Below are 19,681 nucleotides of genomic sequence, written 5' to 3'. Positions count from 1 at the left end.
AGGCGCAATGTAGCCATTGTACGTTTGATAATCATAAGGAATGCTAGCAAAAGTTTTAGGCCTCTTTGGTGCATAAATCAACTTAGGTAGAGACTTTTCGACCGGCTTATGCACCATGCCTTTCATACGCTGTTTGGTCATGTGAAATTGCTGAAAGTGAGGTTTCTTCCAGACATTGTGATTCGATGACCAATCCTCACTAGATGGATAGAGTCTGCCTTTCTCCATCCGTGAGTTCCTAACTATGTGGATCTCAGACCTTCCATATTTGCCTTGAGGCGCATTATATGGAATGTAGCTCTTTTTGTACTTGGAATGGCCTTGCGAGAGATAGCAAGGTGATCTCTCGATATTGTTTACCCGGCCATTCTTCGTAGCTTTCCTATACTTTCCATTGCTGGTGTATAGGGACGGTTTATGAATAGCTACTCTGGTCTTTTCTGTTGGTCCTTTATGACCTTTATTTGGTTTGGGTTGAGATCCTCCATTTCTTGAAGTTCCCAAACCATTGGTCTGTTTATTTCTCGAGAGATGGTCTCGATGGAACCCTAGACCGGTTCTATCACTTGTAGGTCTGTGATCATTCACCATTTTCTCCATAGCTTTGGAGGAATTAGAGTATGATGCTATAACCTTTCTAAGATCATTTTCGGTGATCTCTCGAGTTTTGCACTCTTCAGTCAGTTGGATTACTTTAGCTTCTAACTCACTTACTTTGAGAGTTAGCTCTGAATTCTCTTTCGAGACGTTCTTAAGCATATCTCTTTCAGCAGTTAGCTTGCTGTTTTCTTCCCTGATTTTGGCATGAGTGCTATTAGCGACTGCGAGATCCCTTTTGAATGTTTCAAGCATCTCAAAGGGATCTTCATCGCTTCTGAAAGAAGAACAACGAGAGGTAGAAATAGAGCAGCGAGATGTGGAAGTAGAGGTTACCTCATTGTTAATGGCCATTAGGCATTGATTCTCTTCTTCCTCGGTGTATAAGCAGATGAGCCCCCTCTCATCCTCTGAGCTGCTGCTGCTTTCACTGGAGCTCGACGTCTCGGACTCCTCGATTGTTCTCTCGAGTTCCTCAGCAACAAGCGCCTTTCTGCGCAGATGTTTCTTTGTATCTCCCTTGAAGCCACTTTGTGCTGGCTTCTCTTTAGGTTCCTCCTTTCTCCTGGAGTTCCTACATTCTAGGCCTTGATACTTGCTTACCTTAGGGTAAGGACAGTCAGCCTTGAAGTGCCCTGGTCTCCTACAGTTGTAGCATAGACCTTGATCTTCTTCCTCCATTCCTCTGGATGTGTATTTCTCATTTTTCCTTCTTGAGGAGGAAGGTGAACTTGTGTTGCTTTCCGGTGTCTTCTTCATGAACTTCCTGAATTTTCTTATGAAGAAAGCAAACTGTTCGTCAGATAAAAAATCAGTGGGATTAGAATCTGACCTTGAGGAGGTGGTTGGTTGGTCCGCAACCAGTGCCACATTCCGTCTGTCCACCACGTCCTCATCTCTTGGAAACATCTCAAATTCGAAGGCTTTGAGATCTCTGAATAGTTGGTCGGTTGTGGTGTTCTTCAAATCCCTGTGATCACGCATTGTGATCACCTTCATTTCCCACTCCTTGGTAAGGCCTCGTAAGACCTTCAGGTTTAGCTCCTTTTGTGGAATCTCCTTCTCGAGATCACTGATCTCTATTGATAGCTTCATGAAACGAGATTCCATGCTGTCGATGCTCTCCCCTGGCTTCATCTTGAAGTCCTCGAACTTCTTCATGGCCACGGTGAGCTTGTTCTCCTTCTCCTGTTCGTCACCTTCACCAATTAACATCAAAGTATCCCATACCTCTTTCGCCGTTTTGCACTTTCTTACTTTTGGAAAGATGGTTTCGTCTATAGCTCTGAAGAGAATATCCTTGGCAATGTTGTCCAAGTTGTTTCTCTTCCTATCATCACTTGTCCATTCTTCCCTAGGTTTGGGGACATACTTTGGTGTATCTCTGGTTTGTTCAGCAGTCGTGTTTACCATCATGATCTTGACTGGTCCAGATGTTATAACTTCGGCCATCTCATCATGGAGGGCTGATAGATACACAAGCATGCGTGTTTTCCAGTCATCGAACCTGCTAAGATCAAAGAGAAGATGTCTCGACAACATGCTATCCATATTAGAAAAATTATCTCGTGCTTTGAAAATTTTTAAAAGATTTTTCAAAGAAGGATCTCTAGGCAATATAAACAAAGGTTTATATCGATCAGAGAACTTGCTCTGATACCAATTGTTGGTCCCAAGGGGATGGGGTACAAGTCTAGGGGGGGGGGTGAATAGACTTGTATAAGATTTTGCAAATCTTTTCAACCTCTCGTGTGTATTGAACTTAGGATGTTTAGGTTCGATACCTCACGAGGTGAAGACAAAGTTTTATGCGCAGCGGAAATGTTATCCCCTTTTAGTTAGCACGAGTTTGAGTTAGTTCGAGAAGTGCGTTTATATGCAGTGCAATCGAGAGGTTAGCGAGAGATAAAAACAGTAAGTAAATGCAAGAGAGATTTTTAAGTGGTTCGGCCAACCCGCCTACGTCCACTCTTCTTCCAGAAACTCCCTGGAAGGATTGCACTAAAAACTTCCCTTTTTAGTACAATATCGAGCGCTTGAGCTTTGATCACGAAGCCCGCCTCAAGCCTCAGGTTTTTCGCCCCGCTTCTTGTTACTCCACCTCTCGAGCACTTGACCTTTGATCACCAAGCCCGCGTCAAGCCTCAGGATCTTCACAAGACAGCTCCCAGGTTACTCCGCCTCTCCAAGGTCTTTCTCCCCGCTTCCAGTTACTCCACCTCTCGAGCACTTGACCTTTGATCACCAAGCCCGCGTCAAGCCTCAGGATCTTCACAAGACAGCTCCCAGGTTACTCCGCCTCTCCAAGGTTTTTCTCCCCGCTTCCAGTTACTCCACCTCTCGAGCACTTGACCTTTGATCACCAAGCCCGCGTCAAGCCTCAGGTTTCTTTCACTCGGACAGCTGCCAGGTTACTCCACCTCTCTTGCTTAATCCAAAGCAAGGTGTTTTTGGTTGTCACAGTTGAATGTAACAGGCTCCAATCTGACCACAAGCTATCGTTGAATCAACTTCGATGTAGAGCAGCTTCGGTCACCTTCTAGATGTATAACAGTTTAAGCTTTGTAACTCTCTTAAACACTAAGATGTGTTTTCTCGCTGTTTTGAATATCAGGATGATATTCCAAATTTAAGTACTTGCACTTGAACGTTTTAGACGGACACTTCTTAAGAATTTTTTTAACCCCTTTTTTCTTTTGTGTCTTTACGTCCTTATATATGAGAGTAGAGGAATAATTCCGTTGGAGGGAAAATTATTCCGTTTGAAATTTGTCTCCCATGCTGATCATGGGTCTTGCATATTTTCAGCATATTTCATGGAGTGGTGATCTTGTAACTTGAACCTCTTTGTCTTGTAGTGAATATTCCATAGTTCACTTTCTTGAGTCCATGCTCCACTTTCGTCTTTTGGTAAAAGTTACTCTTTTTATATTCCCATTATTCCTTGTTTGTAGGGAATCAGACCACTTCAGCATTGGTGCACCTTTTGACCGTTTGTGGTGGAAATCTGACGTGTCATCCATTTCCGCCCATTTTGAAATCTTCACGTTCGGCACCTCTTCATTATTCCATCTCCATGATATTCTTCTTCTCCAAACTTTAAGTATGACCGTCATTCAGCTTTGTTGGAGAATTGTTAGTGTATCGAGACCAAGGTTGATATCTTGATCGCTTAATGTCTCGAACTCAAATATCGAGAGGTCTATCTCTCGAACTCTGTTTATGTCTCGAACTGGATAACTGTATCGAGAGGTCCTACCTCTCGAACTCTGCTTATGTCTCGAGACTTAGTTGATGTCTCGCAGACCCTTATTCCTCCAGTGTTGTCCCATGCCTTCTTCTGATCTGTCTATATGATTACAACACACGAGATTTCTAAGATGTTCAAACAAATTTACCTCAAGCTTAAATATTTTCCGAGTTGAGCTCAAAGTTACTCGGTTGTATTTTCGCTCTTGGTTTACTTGTCGAACTTACAACGTTTTGCCTATGCATCGAGACTTGGGGATTTCTACTTAACAGTTGGTATCATCAAAACCTATTACATGATGTTCCTAACAGTTTTTAACAAATGTAAATTTTGATAGGAATTTCATATAATGGTTAAGTGTTTGATCATTAATTAAAATTAAAATTCAATTAATTATATTTAAATAATACAAATTACTTTTAGTTGTTAACAACTTTAAACTTTAATACAATTTTCCTATAGCATTTAATGAATTTGGTTTTGTTGTAACCACTAATGTACAAATATTTAGGATCATATAAGCTAATAAAGACATCCCCTTATTTACCTCAACCATTTTCAAAACAAGAATGGTGAGGAATATCAAGTTGAGGTTCAAACTTATAAAAGGAGCAAAACCATATACAAAACAAAATAAAAACGGTTAATGCTACATTCAAACTTTAAATTAAAAGATGTTTAATGTTATCCACACGTTGATTAATAATGACATCACCCCAAACAATTGTCTAACCCTTCTCCCAAAGGGTTGAATCCCCAACCCCAAGAGTCCCCCACGTCCCAGCCCGACAAAAATTGTGTAACCCAAAATTATTATATGCGCATGTATATATATATATATATATATATATATATATATATATATATATATATATATATATATATATATATATTTATTTATTTATTTATTTATTTATTTATTTATTTATTTATTTTCAATTCAAGTTAGAACATCTCTTAAGATGAGAACACGCAGACTTTTTTAGTAATGCACGAAAGTTCTACATAAATTGCATAATAACTATTCCAGCTCTGTGACTACTACATGAATGAACTGTGCATTTGTGTATTAATTTCTGTGCATTCATGTAGTAGTCACGGAGCTAGAGTAGTTATTGTACATTCATGAAGAACTTACCATGCATTACTGAAGAAGTTCGCATATATATATATATATATATATATAGAGAGAGAGAGAGAGAGAGAGAGAGAAATAAAAACCAATCTTAGCCTTACATTGTAAAAACTCGATGAATTAGTTCAAATTAACAAATATAAAAAACATGATGATATTTTCGTAATTACCATCAATTTCACTATGCAAACTTGAACACTTAAATATGCAATCTTTAACAAGTAAATATGTAAAACATGGTAAATTTATAAAATCAATGAAAAATCTAAATTTTAAATCTAAACCATAAATGCTAGAGCTTAAGTAGTAAAAAGTGAACCATTAAACCAAATAAAATCAAAAACTCAATCATAAACTCTAAAATCGAAACCTAAGTGTAATGAACTTTCACATTTTTGTAAGTGCAATCTTTTAATACTAAATATGCAAAATGTTAATATAAATATGCAACCTTGAAAAAGTATGAAAATTACAAATTTTAATGTTCAAGTTTGCATAGTAATTTGTTGATAATTATGAAAATACCGCATAATTTTTTTAAAAATTTAATTTGATCCGTCCAATTTTTTTGAATGTAATTCTGATATTCTTATTTCTCTCCTAAGAACTTGTTCTCATTTGATTATGTGTGTGTGTGTGTGTGTGTGTGTGTATATATATATATATATGACGAATCAAATTTGGACAAAGTTTTCCATGTGGATTTGCAGATGGGCACCACCAAGTATGCACGTGTTTAGAAATGCACAAATGCACCACACCCTGGTACATTCATGCATACTTGGTGACCCAGATCCGCACGTTCGCACATGAAGCTCTGTCATGTATATATATGTATATATATATATATATATTCTCCTCCCTAAAACTAAGCAACAAGGTTTTTTTTTTTTCACTTTTGACTCCACGACTATTGAATCATTTTCATATTTAGTCCTCGACTATTAATTCTTACACATTTGATCTCATGATTATTTTATCATGTCATTTTCACATTTGGTCCCCGATTATTAATTTTTTCTCACATTTAGTCCACCACTTTTAAAACCTTGCCACATTTGGTCATCCTTCCTAATTTCATTTCACTAATAACCATATTTGTGTTCTCTATTTTATTGAGTGTGAGTGCATAGTATTCAAGTGTCTTATCTTAAAGGACAAAATTGTCATTTTTATGACCTTTTTCAACTAAAAAATTTTTGTCACATGTGATCATAAAATTAGGCCGGAAGATTAAATTAAATTTGGTATAATTTTAAAATTCGTGGAATCAAATAGGGAAAAGTTAATAACAAAATGTAGAAATGAATTAATAATCATGGGACCAAATATGAAAATGATCCAAAAGTCGTGGGACCAAAAGTAAAAAAAACAAAAAAAAAACTCAATAAACAACACGCATTGAGACTTGGTGTATGCATCTTCTCAATTATGGAAGGTACATTTGGGAGCAATCATTATTGTGTGGACCATACTATCAAATAATGCACATTCAATATAAAAATAATGTACATTCAGTATAAAAACAATGTACATTATATTCAGGGGATGTACATTATTTGTGTACTGAATGTACATTATTTTTATAATATAAAAATAATGTACATTCAGTACAAAAATAATGTACATTTAGTACATTAAAAATGTACATTTTATTATGATCCACACAGCTGTGTGGACCATAATTTGCCATTTGGGAGGATCTTGATCTAATTTTAGGAAATCAATTTTCTTTTATCATAGAAGGTTATATTCTTCATGTTTTAAGAGATCAATTTGTATTTAATACTCGTGATTTGTGAGATTTACTTTCCTAATTAGGCTAAGTACCATAATTTGTCAATTGAACTGTATAAATGCCCTTAGCAATATACTGATTTCCAATTTCCAACAAACTGTGTTGCCCCGTCGTTGACTATTTAGATCATAAAATCAACAGTAGCAATAAAGCTTTTTTTAATTCATTATATATATATATATATATATATATATATATATATATATATATATATATATATATACACACACTGTAACAGAGTCAATAATACTCAAAAAAAAGTTTAGTATTAGTATACAAAATTTATATATTTAAAAAACTACATTAAAATAACTATCAAATATAAAAACTCAAATATAAAAATAAGTACAAAACTATTAAAAAATAAACAGAGAATAAAAAGTTGATTTGACAAATAAGACAGGGTGAGTAATATTTCTGAAACTAACCTGCCACTTATTTATCTTATTTTCTAACCATTGATCTACAAATCTTCTCCACAATTGATCCACAATTCTCAGAAGGAGAGTGGTTCTCTCATTTAAGCACTTACAACCAAGCTATTAATTAATAGAATTCTAACGTGAGTAAGTCTAGTAGTTAAAATGTAATATTTGTTTATTTGTTCATGAAAAATATTATACTTAAACTAAAAAATATTACATTTCTCACGATAAAATGAATTGAGACCAAACTAATTCATCTAATGTAGGTGCTTATATGGAAATATGCATAGAATAAAACAAGCAAAGCTAATAGTAGCAAAAGACTAAAGACATGGCATGTTTGGTGATTCACTTTGGCAATATAATAACCAAATGTAGACATGAGAGACATACCTACAACTTGTGCTTTTGTTGTACTGTCTTAATAGGTATTCTAATAAAAACCAGAATTTCAATGTTTAAGACCCAAAACAGCTAAACTATATAATTCTAAAAGGTTTTGTATTTTAAATTGTCACAATATTTACCTTTACAAAATTGAAATACTAATGCAAGTTTGAGCTTATTATTTGGGAACACATGTTTTTGCCCTATTTAAAATTCATAGGATACAATAAATATTCTTGAGAAATTATGTGTAGTATGTGCAAGACCCTCCATATTATTTAGTGAAATTATACTATCATTATTTCTAGTTCTTAACTAAGCATAAACTATAATTTCTCATTTTCTCCTAATACAAAAAATGATATTATGTTATAAGATATTAATTTTAAATATCTATCATGTATTCCTACTAATCTATTTGATTAGTAAATAAATTCTTTTTCTAACACAAGATGCAGTTGGCTAATTTAGAATAACCAATAAATAAAAGAGTTTTATAACCACGTTAGATGATAACAAAAATTTTGACAAAAAAAAATAATTAATTCTTGTAGTAATATCGTTATTGAAATTTCAATAATATTAATAATAAAAATGTCAATAACTAAAAATAAAAGTATTACATATTCAATCATTTTGGGAGCAATCCCAACCAAATTAGTCGGATAGTTGGCTTGGTAACTACAATATTTTAAGTAGTTCAACTTTTCATGAGAGCTCTATATTAGCCTTTTAGGTTTAAGTCGGTCAGGTATGACCGTATGGACAACTTAGACTGGTTTACCTTCTTGTAGTCTTTTGGTTGGTTAGAGTAATGGCTGCGAAGTTTTTTGTAAATAAAAATATTGAAATGCTATGCTAAAATGTCATTGAAAATATATTAATTTTAAAAATAATTTTCATAAATGCAAGAAGAAAAAAAAAAAAAAAAAAAAGGAAGAAGAAAATTATAGTGGTAGTATCGCAAATAAATAGAATGATGAGGGGGAATGGGCAAAATGGGTGTGTAGAAGTGGGCTTTTTGTAGGCTAGGCAGGGGTTGGCTTTTGTTTGAAATCCATCTTTCTTCTACAGATTCGGTGAAAAACACACCATTAAAATACCTTAATCTTCTTGCTCTCTCCGCTCTCTTCTCCATAACACAAAACTCTCTTACACTCACCACTATATATATATATTGTTGTGCACAGGTTCCGTTTGTAGAATTCCATCCATACAGGTTGAGAAAGGGAAGAAGAGCGAATTGAGAGAATCATTCCATTTCAAGAAAAGTGGGAAATTTCCACCCAATTTCGTGTTTCCCCGGTGAGATAAGCTCTGGAATTGGCAGGGGAAAGCGATATATTGTGGTTTGTGAAGAGAGAGAGAGAGATAGAGAGAGAGAGCGAGCGAGCGTGGATGTATCTTTATCCGCATGTATAGGTAATGCATCAGAAGAAATCTGAAGTTCAGATCGGAAAAGAAAGCAGCGGCGTCTCTTCCGATTTCAACCCTACCCTGCTTTCATCGTCTTCTTCGCTTTACCAGAAACACAATAATCCCCATCTTGCCCCCCACGCTTTCTTCTTTGCCGCTTCTTCTTCTCCGCCTCCGCCTCCTCCTCCTCCGCCTTCTCCCTCTGCTGCTTCCCCGCACAATACAACCCTTCAAATCTTCATCAACGATGGCTATGACTCGATTCCCCCTGCTCCTAACGCTGCCCCGCCGATGGTGGTGCCAAATAGCAAGACCACCCCTCACAAGAGACCCCTTTTGGGGGTCTCCTCCAATAACCCTTCCAATTCTTCTTCAAACTCCATCATCAAATCCCCCACTTTGAGCAATTCTCTTCACAAATATTCCTTTTCTTCCGCTCCTCCGTCGCCGGCAGCCAAGGGTCAACATTCTTTTAGAATTATGGGTGTCCATGTTTACCATCAGCTTCGTCACCTTCGCCGTGTTGTCCGGGTTCACCTCCGCCTCATCCTCCTCCTTTCCTTGCCATTTTTCTATTTTCTGGTTTCTCATCCCACTAACTCCTTTTTTCTTGATTTCCTCTCGGCTTTTGCCTTCTCGGCAGCTCTGTTGTTTTCTTTGAATTTGGCCCTTCCTAGGCTCCCCTCGATTCGGTTGTTCCTTGCTAGGTCTTTACCAATTAAGCTGTCCTTGTCAAACCAAGTGTCCAGAAGGCCTTTGCCGGTATTTTGGTCTATCGGGTCTCGGCCTAAGTTTGAGAAAAAGGTGAATTCTGGGAATTTTGTGCAGGCATATAGAAATGGGGATGTGTATGAGGGTGAGTTTCACAAGGGGAAATGCAGTGGGAGTGGTGTTTACTATTATTACATGAGTGGAAGGTATGAAGGTGATTGGGTTGATGGGAAGTATGATGGTTATGGAGTTGAGACGTGGGCAAGGGGGAGCCGGTATAGAGGCCAATATAGGCAAGGACTTAGGCATGGTTTTGGAGTTTATAGGTTTTATACAGGGGATGTTTATGCAGGAGAATGGTCAAATGGGCAGAGTCATGGGTGTGGGGTGCATACCTGTGATGACAGTAGCCGATATGTTGGTGAATTCAAATGGGGTGTCAAGCATGGCCTTGGCCACTACCATTTCAGGTATTCTTTAGACATTCATTTTTCCTTCTTTTTAGGTTCATCTTAGTTGTTTTTTGTTTGTTATTGTAGACTGTCGTGCCCATTTTCTAGTGTTCTTATTCTTGTTGTGGTTCAATTTGGTGGCTTTAATATGTCTCTTAATCATAATTTGATTTGCTGCGGACTTCAGGTGTTATGACTTACTATAGTTGTGAATATGATTTTTATGCTCACTAACATATCATGCTGCAAAGATGATTCATATCCCTAGGTAAAGCAGTAAGCAAGTATGTTGTTCACCAACTGACTCACCTTTCCCGTTAGTATCTTTTAGGATGCATTATTTTGAACAAGCAGTAGACTATACTAAAAATAGCATAGTGTATATAAATGTACTACATAGAAGAGGTTTGATTCAGTGCATTAAGCTACTCCTCATGTTGTGCCTGCACAAGGATAAAGTATGCAACCTTCCCCGTGGCTTTGGAAAATATTCGTCCAGACAGCCTTAATTTAGTTCCATTTTTGTTAAAATAAAAATGGTCTTATTTTCTGAATGGATCATATCAAAGCATAATATTTACATTGTGCTTGAAGTTGTGAGGGGTATAGTTGTGCAAATTGTTAAATGATTCTTGAATACCATAGGGTACTACTGAAAGTGACAATATCAGCTTATTGTAAACGTAATTGTAGCTGTGTCTCTTAAGTTGGTGTAGTATCCAGGTCATTGACACTCTATTCCTCAACATACTTACTGCTTACATAAATAAATAAATATGATAAAATGATTTTAACACTTGCAGCCTTTCATGGGAATTAGCAAATGTAAAGTTACCAACCTTGCAACATGTGTTTGATTTTTTTTTTTTAAAGCCAGTGCTGGAGCATATTATTAACTCCTTTGATAGGAAAAATTATTGCCTTTGCATACAGTAGTAGACTTTTACATTTGAAAAGGAATAAAGTTCATGATGGCATCATGCATCTCATCCATCCCCTCTTCTTTCCTTTGATTCACGCAGACCATGTTATAAACTATAAAGTAACACCTTTATTTTGTCATTTTGTGTTGGAAATATCAAGGCTGAGGTAATAGACATTGTTAATTTGGAGCTCTTGCAACATATTGCATCTTGAAAAAATAAATTAGAATGGCTAATTTTATTTTCAGTCAATAGCCTGCCTTATTGAGTATTGATTCCGCATTTTTTCACATCTTAGGAATGGTGACACTTATGCTGGAGAATATTTTGCTGATAAGATGCATGGATTTGGGGTTTATTGCTTTGCAAATGGGCATCGTTATGAAGGAGCTTGGCACGAAGGCAGGAGACAAGGATTGGGAATGTATACTTTTAGAAATGGAGAAACTCAGTCAGGTCACTGGCAAAATGGGGTTCTTGACATTCCAAGCACACAAAGTGTGTCCTATCCTGTATCTCCTGTTGCTGTTTACCATTCGAAAGTGCTTAATGCAGTCCAGGTAAATTCATAACGATAACTAGTTTTTGTCATCATAACCTATCTAGTGTGTGGCGAACAAGGGATATTTTTCTATTGTGCCTGTTACTGCTAACTGTGATGGAATTGTAATGTTAATTGTGTGATCATTTTTCTCAATCTGATTTGGGTATAATTAATTTGGGCTACATGAATAATCTGTGGCAGAGTATAAAACAGTTAGTTGTGAGATATTTGATGATTTTATAAAGGTCTCTTTTCTGCATATTTTCTGTTCTCATGCAAATTGCCTTACTACTTGGGGAATACACATAGCGGAGGGAAATGTGGATGAAGAGAAGGGAACAACTCAAAAACTGAATCGTATGTTTTTTAATGTTATTTTCACAGGAAGCACGACGAGCAGCTGAGAAAGCATATGATGTAGCTAAGGTGGATGAAAGGGTGAACAAGGCGGTAGCAGCAGCGAACAGGGCAGCAAATGCAGCTAGAGTAGCAGCCGTGAAAGCTGTGCAAAAGCAAATGCATCATCGGAGAAACAGTGACGAGCTTCCTATTCCCATGGTGTAAAAGCAAATGCATCATCGGAGTTGTGCTTAGAACAGGCTCTCGCCTTTTAAAACTGCAGTGTGGTGTTCTGCTAAACCTTGGCAGTGAGGAGCGGATAAAGAGCCAGCCATATGGTATCACTTCTTCTATACAGTGCCTATCTACTACTTGGTCATTTGTTAACCTTCTAAAGTAGCCCAGTATAATTAGAGCGCTGGAGTCGAGGGAAAACCTGACCCAGCCGGCTTTCTGTACGTATAATATTAATGACTTCTGAAAATTGAGTTTTAAGAAATCCTTATTCTTAATCATCCTTCTTGATCTGGTCTGTGCAAGCCATATTTAGGTGAGGTTCTTCTGCCGTATTGGCACCTCCTAAAACTAAAAGTAAGCAGAATAATCTCCCACACAACATGCAAAAGATTCAGATGTTTCAAAAATCAGACACATCAAAACACCCTCTAACATTACACAAAGGTCTAGATTTTGATAGCTACAAAACAACCATAGTATAAAAGTCTCAAGTGGACACAAAACAATTAAACAATTCTAGCTCTCGGTTTGCTCCCTAAGCCTTCGGATGGTGCTCCTTACTGTAACAGCACTAGCAGTGCTGCCAAGGAAAGTGAGAACCAATTAATACTTAGAAACAAGAGTAGTAACAACTCAGAAGAGTGAATTTGGTGAGACCCACTTACTTCAGTGTGTAAGCACCACCAGCTTTGACTTTCCCGCAGTCTTTGCAACCCCAAATACCCACAGCTTTCCTCTTCACCGCGTACTGCAAAAATATATAATTTTCTCATACACCAGACCAGAGTAATTAACAACAAAAATCTGAGAAATTTATAAAATGCACCAAACATGGCATGCCTTACCTTCCCACAGAACTCACAGAAGTACTTGCTATGCTGACTGACCTCCATCTTCTTTATTTGTTTTCTCAAACTGGCACCATAGCGGGTACCTGATATGTTGTTGCTTATTCATAAGTTATAGCAAACAATGCCAAAATGATACAACAGCCAAGTTAACCATGAGTCAGAATGAGCAAAAAATTGGTGCAGGATAACTAAAAGAGTTCTTCTGGCTAGCTAAAGTTGAAGAAATTAAGGAAATATGCACACGCTTGATTACTAGATTGGCCTATCAGTTAAATCCACAAATACATCATTCTGCATCATCCCAACTCCCAATTCCTATCATTTATTGTAGCAAAACTAACTCCATACAAACATTGACTTCATATCACATAATAACTCAATAAAAATAAGTGAATACATACCGTACTTCCCAACAATACCAGCCTTCTTGGTTCTCTTGGTCTGGGTACATAGTTAACATAATTCAAGTTTAGAATGTTAACCAAAAACATAAAGAAACATGATTCAGTTATAGAATACAGAAAGCAGACAGAAACAAGCAAAATATAAGCACCAAAAATCACAGAGCACAGAGCAATAACTGAATCAAACAAATACTCTTATCATGAAACCTTCAGGTGCAAATAAATGCAAATTAAAACCTTTGGTCCTCTTTGAAAGCCTTATAGTTTCAGGTACAATATGCTTTAATAAAACTACAATACACGTTTACTACTTGATTATCTCTGCTCCTTTCCTTTCTTTTTAGGGAAAAAACGTATTTCCACCAACTCCATTCTTCTAAATTGAAAAAGAAATCTTTAAAGAACTTTTTTTTTTCCCTTTTTTGCATCAAATATTGAATTTACATTACCCTTTTTCATTTTCTAATCTTGTAAATACCAGTAAAAATCAGTCCGATTGAAACGTGTTGATAAGATGAAATTGGACTTAAAATGATAGATTCTACAAAGAGAGAGAAAAGAAGTACCATCTTGGAGAGCTAGGATAACAGCGCTGAGACGGCCGAGTCTGTACGAAGATGAAAACGAACAAACTGAGATAAAACCCTTAAGATGGGTCTATATAGGAATAGGATTTGTGGATCATGGATCTATCATTTTCTCCTAAAGCCCAGCGGGCCTACCGTTTGTATATTCTACCGTTTTTCAATCTTCATCTCCCATTTTAAATCAACCATAAATCTTCCTTAATTATTGATTTTGTACAAATTTTGGTTCTTGTCAAAGAATTTATCCATGAGTTGCTAAAGTTGAGGGTATTGTAAAAGGTATGCCCGTTGACCTACTGAAGCATAAAGAGTCAACAGTTACCTCCACTGAGGCTCGAACCCACTCCCATCATTTATGTTGGAGTGTAAACCGGGACATCGGGTGCCACTGGATCACAAGGTCTTTGGTGCGCGCGCGCGCGCGCACACACACACATATATATAAAACACTAACAATAATAACAATCATAATGGTGACCGTTACAACGGTTACATAATAATGGCCAGAATAAGTATGATTTATAACACCCCCTTGTACATTATTAAAACTTGCTAGGAAAACCCTATGGGAAAAACTTGCTAGACAATAAAAAAGTACATGGTATATGAATGGTATATTCAAATATTTTCATGTCTCGTTAAAAACTTCACTAGGAAAACCACGTGGAAAAAACCTAGTTGAAGAAAAGAGTACATGATATTTATAAACTCATACATAATCCTGGTTGCCTCATTAAAAACCTTACACTAAGAAAACCCAGTGGGAAAAAAACTTAGTTAAGGGAAAAGAGTACAACCATAACTTGCTGCGTTTAATCTTCAGGATTTGCAAGAGTTGGTAGTCTTTTGGACCAATTAACTTATGTGTATGTTGTTGCTCCCCTTGAAGACAACAACCTTCCTCATTGCCTCGTTAAAAACCTTAACTTAAGAAAACTCAATAGGAAAAACTTAGTTAAGGGAAAGAGAGTACAATCATAATTCTTCAAGGCATAATCTTCAGGATTTTGGGGTTCGTCTATTTAAGTATTTATTTACAAGTTTATCCCCGTTTATTATATCATACTCATGCCTCGTTAAAACCACACTAGAAAAACCCAATAGGAAAAATCTAGTGAGGAAAAGAGTACATGGTATATATGTATTCATATGTTGCTAAAGTACAATCTTCAGGATTGATTTAAGTAAATGTAGTTATCATCTCCCCCTAAAGATGACAATCTTCAAGTTCTACATTTCTTAAAGTAGAATAACTGTTTCAAAAAGAGTATAGAGGAGATGATATGGCAATCTTCAGTATTGATTTAAGTTGACATTTTATACAATGATTCTCTGACTCTTCTGGAGCTTATGTGGGTTGAATATAACCAATATTTCTTAACCATACCCACTCAAAACACACTTTTATTTTCCTCTCATAAGGCAGTGGAGGTAAGATAAACATAACTAATTTGGAATTTAGTATCGTGGAGATCAAAAGAAGTTAATACTAATTGATCTATGAGAAACACTCATTGGTTTATCGCATAAATTTACTAGAGGATATTTGGAGTTATAAGTGATTTTACTGTAAGGACAATGTCACTCAAAATACGATCATAAAACTTCTGGTTCTACAATATTGTTCCAATAATAATGAAGTAATGGACTTCAAGTCCAAGAATGTCCGCGTGGTGATAACGTGTTATAAAAGGTACGCCGGTTGGCCATTAGCTCCTACCCGGTAAACATTACAAGTAATTGAAAAGAAAAAGAGAGATAGCAGGGAATAGGGAGAGAGTATTTCATTAGATCAACTTCTATATATATATATATATATATATATATATATATATAGGCCCTTATTCACATGAGGACCTATAATTATGGAGGATTATAAGGACCCATCATAACCATCCAAATCATTAGATTAAATGGCTGAGATTAGTTAGGATTAAGTGATGGATACAGACTCCAAATTTAGATTAAGGGCAAATAAGAGAATGAACAAGAATTTTAATTAAAGTATGATTTGAATTAACCAAAAAGAAGTTGGATTCATACACAAATAAAGAAACACACACTAGTTAAAGGCTTTACGAAAATGAGAAAACAGTAGGGAATTAGCACAGAAGCACGACACTCCGCAATGGTACGGTAAGTTCTGAAAACTGCAGTAGTTATAATACGTTTGAAAAATGAATAATTCTATGAAGAAAGTAGGGGAACCCGTGGTTGGTGGTAGAACCAAATGCATTGATATTAGTAGTGGTGAAAGATTAGAGAAGGTTATAAATATCGTGGTGTGCCTGAGCTATATAAATCGTGTGCCTGGTATTTATGGGTTGTGTGACTGGCGTGTATTAGAGTATAAATACGTAACGAATAGACTGAAATTATAAAAAGAGGGTAGATTATTGTATAATTTAATCAATTGCATAACAATGAAAACGTGAATATGAATTTTACATAGTTGCATTAATAGGAGAAGGTGAATAAGGGTGGATTATGATGATAATACTAGATTGGATGACAATGAGCAAGAAATAATGTTTAATTATATGGTTTTTGTTTTGGGTTGTTACAGGCATGAAGTAAACTTATTTTTTAAGAGAAAGAAATAAAAAAAGAAAGCATAATGATTAACTCAAGTGCATGAATATGGCTGTATTTGGTGGAATAATTATGCGTATGAACATGGAAAAATATGAGGACGCCTAGAACAAACTATAAATTAATCCCGAAACACTAGTTGTTCAAAGCCTGAAATGCAATCTACGCAATTTGTATGCCATGTACTAATACAATGTGTGCCACAATAAAAAAAAATCATGTGCCCAGAAGTACAGGGAGCAAATTCCGAAGCGTCCGGAGTGCAGAATTGCCAAGTCGTATAGCCATAGGTTAATTGATTATAAATCGTAGAAGCCTGCATTCATATACTGTTTTAATATTTTCGTGTGCCATTGAGGTTGTTGTTGTGTGCCCTAAGGTAGGACGGTCAAAAGTTGCGAATATAAAAGGTATTTTTTTTTTGAAGGAATATAGACAGTATTTTTATTTCTAAGTTTTTAATATTAAAGTGTAGAAGACAAAATTAAAATATTAAATGGTGGATTGCATAATGTAGATAGTAACAAGTTGAAAATTGAATTAGTAAATGGTGATTAAATATGCATATGTCATTGTTTTAATTTTGATGTTAATATGAGATTTTGTGGTTAGAAAATGGTGATAACAAAGCAAGTTCATCTGTTGATAAAAAATACAAAACAGTATAGTAAACCCATATGTAAATACGAAAGTATGCCACGAACATTTAAACCGTCAAACATTGTTCGATACATTGAAATCTAACTCTAAGACCAAGAAACCTTTCCCGCTCATCGGTGGTCAAAACAGTATCCGCGGCATTCGTCGGAGGAACTTGTTGCATCTTTTCTAAGGAAGGAGCACGATCTTCAACAAAATCATCATCATCAATGGGGGATCAGGACGAACACGCCACCGACGATCTAGCCCTAACCTTTTTGGCTATCACCAATAAACAATTCAATTAACGAAGGGAAAGCCAGTAACAAACCATAAAAAGAACAACGCATAATTCAAACATCAAAGCCACACAACTCCACATTGGGCACACAATAAATCCAACTGTGCAGACAACATGAACACTAATATTTTAGCAAACACATAATTCCACAAAATAAATATCCAACATATATATTATTAAAAATGCAAAAAAAAAACACATTATTTTGTTTAAATATGAGAATCTAATACTTCAAGCAGCTCTTCAAAAACATGACACGAAGGACACTAAGACTTCAAAAATCCAATGCTACTACTGATTCCAATGACATGATAGAGAGCACAAATTGACTTCCCTGAGCAGCTGTGAAAGGATGCAGCAACGAACCACACTTTGTCATACTGGTCCCCAATTATACTGTACTTAATCCCCTTATTCATTGGCATTTGGCAAGCCATCCCATGCTACTACTCCAAAACTATAGCACAATAAAGATTATCAAAGCCGCAATGACTGGCTTCGGCTTTCAGGGATCTCAAGCATCGAATGGTTTCATCTATGACGAGCATTGAATCTTTCCCCTTTACGCCAGGTGATGAGCACAAATGATGAGTGTAAAAATGGTGCAATGTCGTTCCGCTGAGGATTGGTGTTATGGCACGAAACTGTGTGAATTACCAGGCACTAGAGTACATGAATTTATAGAATCCAAGTAACAAAGACTGAATGATGTGGAATAAAAGAAAACAATTAATTAAGATGAAAACTATATGATAAAGGTATGGGCCAGATAAGGGGGATTGTAACCTTGATGTTCTAACAAACTCAGGATTAGGGAAGGAATAATTAACCAAGGGATTTATGGGAAATGCACAAAAGAATCCAACTCAGCTACTTTCGTAATCAATAAGAGAATTAGGCTAAGATTGCCCCACTGTCGTGATGCATCAATCATAACCTTAAGCACCTAAGCATTGTAAGCCCCCAAAATTACCTCTACTTTCATAGCAGGAAAATTAGGTTGAAATTGGTAAGGCTCGAGGTCTTCATCCAGCTGTCGTTGTAATGAATCCCTCTCCTAGACTAGCAATTAATTGTGGCCACAAACTAATAACTAGTGCAAAGAAATCCCCAAATCAACATAAACCCTAGGTAAAAGATTCAATCCTTTTATGCAATTAATCATAAATCGAACATCAAGATTAACAATGGACCCCTAATCCAAACCCATAAACGAACTACTCCCGCATGATGGGAGTAAACAAAGCAAAGCAATAAATAACCATAAACATTGCAAGAAAGTAATAAAGGAATAAGAGAACTTAACTGATAAAGAACAAATCCAATCTTCAATCCAAGATTCTAAGCTTGAAATAAAATAATCTAATGTAAAACTAGTCTAAACTATGCTGGGGAAATATAAACTAAAAGCTAGGGTTTAGAACTCTGTAAGGGGAACTGCCTCAATTGTAGAGAATAGGTAGAATATATAGGAGGTAGATGGGCCTTGGCCCATTAGGCAACTTCCAATTCTTTTCCAATTTGTATTCTTCCTTGTAATTCCCCTTTCTTCCAGAACTTGTCCAAAATGTTCCAATATTCTTCCTTTGTTGTTCCTTGTAGATAATTCAGCACTTTGACAAAATAACACACAAACAATTCCCAATTTCGCTAGGATATAGAAAATAACCTTCAAAACAACTAGAATAAGGGGTGAATAATTGTACAAAATAGCAGACATCAACTCCCCCACACTAGAACTTTTGTTTGTCCTCAAGCAATTACCTAGGATAATCCACCCTCCATGCACTGCAACTGATCACACTACCTTCCTGCTCAACCGAACATACCACCAACCAACTTGTACAACCTAACCTGCTTCAAGAATCATCTAAGAATCACAAGTGAGTTCCACTCTTAGGCCAATAACCGGGCACCCGAAATTAGGTAGATTAAACCCTGTATGCACATGTACTCAATTAAGATTATGCAAGACTTGGCTTAAGATGAACTCGCATAGACATGCCCTTCATACTCACATAGATCACTCTAAAACTGCATGCTAAGATCAAATAGGACTTTATTTGGCTTGTAATGGGGCTAAAGGTGAGTGG

General features: G+C 36.1%; 2 protein-coding genes across 2 annotated transcripts; one reads left to right on the top strand and one right to left on the bottom strand.

Annotated features, from left to right (window-relative positions):
- The first annotated feature begins 8,627 nt into the window (after positions 1-8,627).
- On the top strand, positions 8,628-12,494 carry LOC116029368. The gene is made up of 3 exons (XM_031271347.1): positions 8,628-10,189; positions 11,393-11,654; positions 12,023-12,494. The coding sequence occupies exons 1-3, from the start codon at positions 9,018-9,020 to the stop codon at positions 12,200-12,202; spliced, it is 1,614 nt and encodes a 537-aa protein (XP_031127207.1). The 5' UTR covers positions 8,628-9,017; the 3' UTR covers positions 12,203-12,494.
- A 77-nt stretch (positions 12,495-12,571) lies between these two features.
- Positions 12,572-14,127, bottom strand: LOC116029369 (60S ribosomal protein L37a). The gene is made up of 5 exons (XM_031271348.1): positions 14,036-14,127; positions 13,467-13,506; positions 13,060-13,148; positions 12,880-12,962; positions 12,572-12,794 (listed from the first exon to the last, which is right to left on the bottom strand). The coding sequence occupies exons 1-5, from the start codon at positions 14,036-14,038 to the stop codon at positions 12,731-12,733; spliced, it is 279 nt and encodes a 92-aa protein (XP_031127208.1). The 5' UTR covers positions 14,039-14,127; the 3' UTR covers positions 12,572-12,730.
- Positions 14,128-19,681: the final 5,554 nt, after the last annotated feature.

This window comes from Ipomoea triloba, chromosome 9, assembly GCF_003576645.1.
Source record: "Ipomoea triloba cultivar NCNSP0323 chromosome 9, ASM357664v1".
Classification (NCBI taxonomy): domain Eukaryota; kingdom Viridiplantae; phylum Streptophyta; class Magnoliopsida; order Solanales; family Convolvulaceae; genus Ipomoea; species Ipomoea triloba.
The sequence above is the reverse complement of the archived record's forward strand: the minus strand, read 5'-3'. Positions and strand labels throughout refer to the sequence as shown.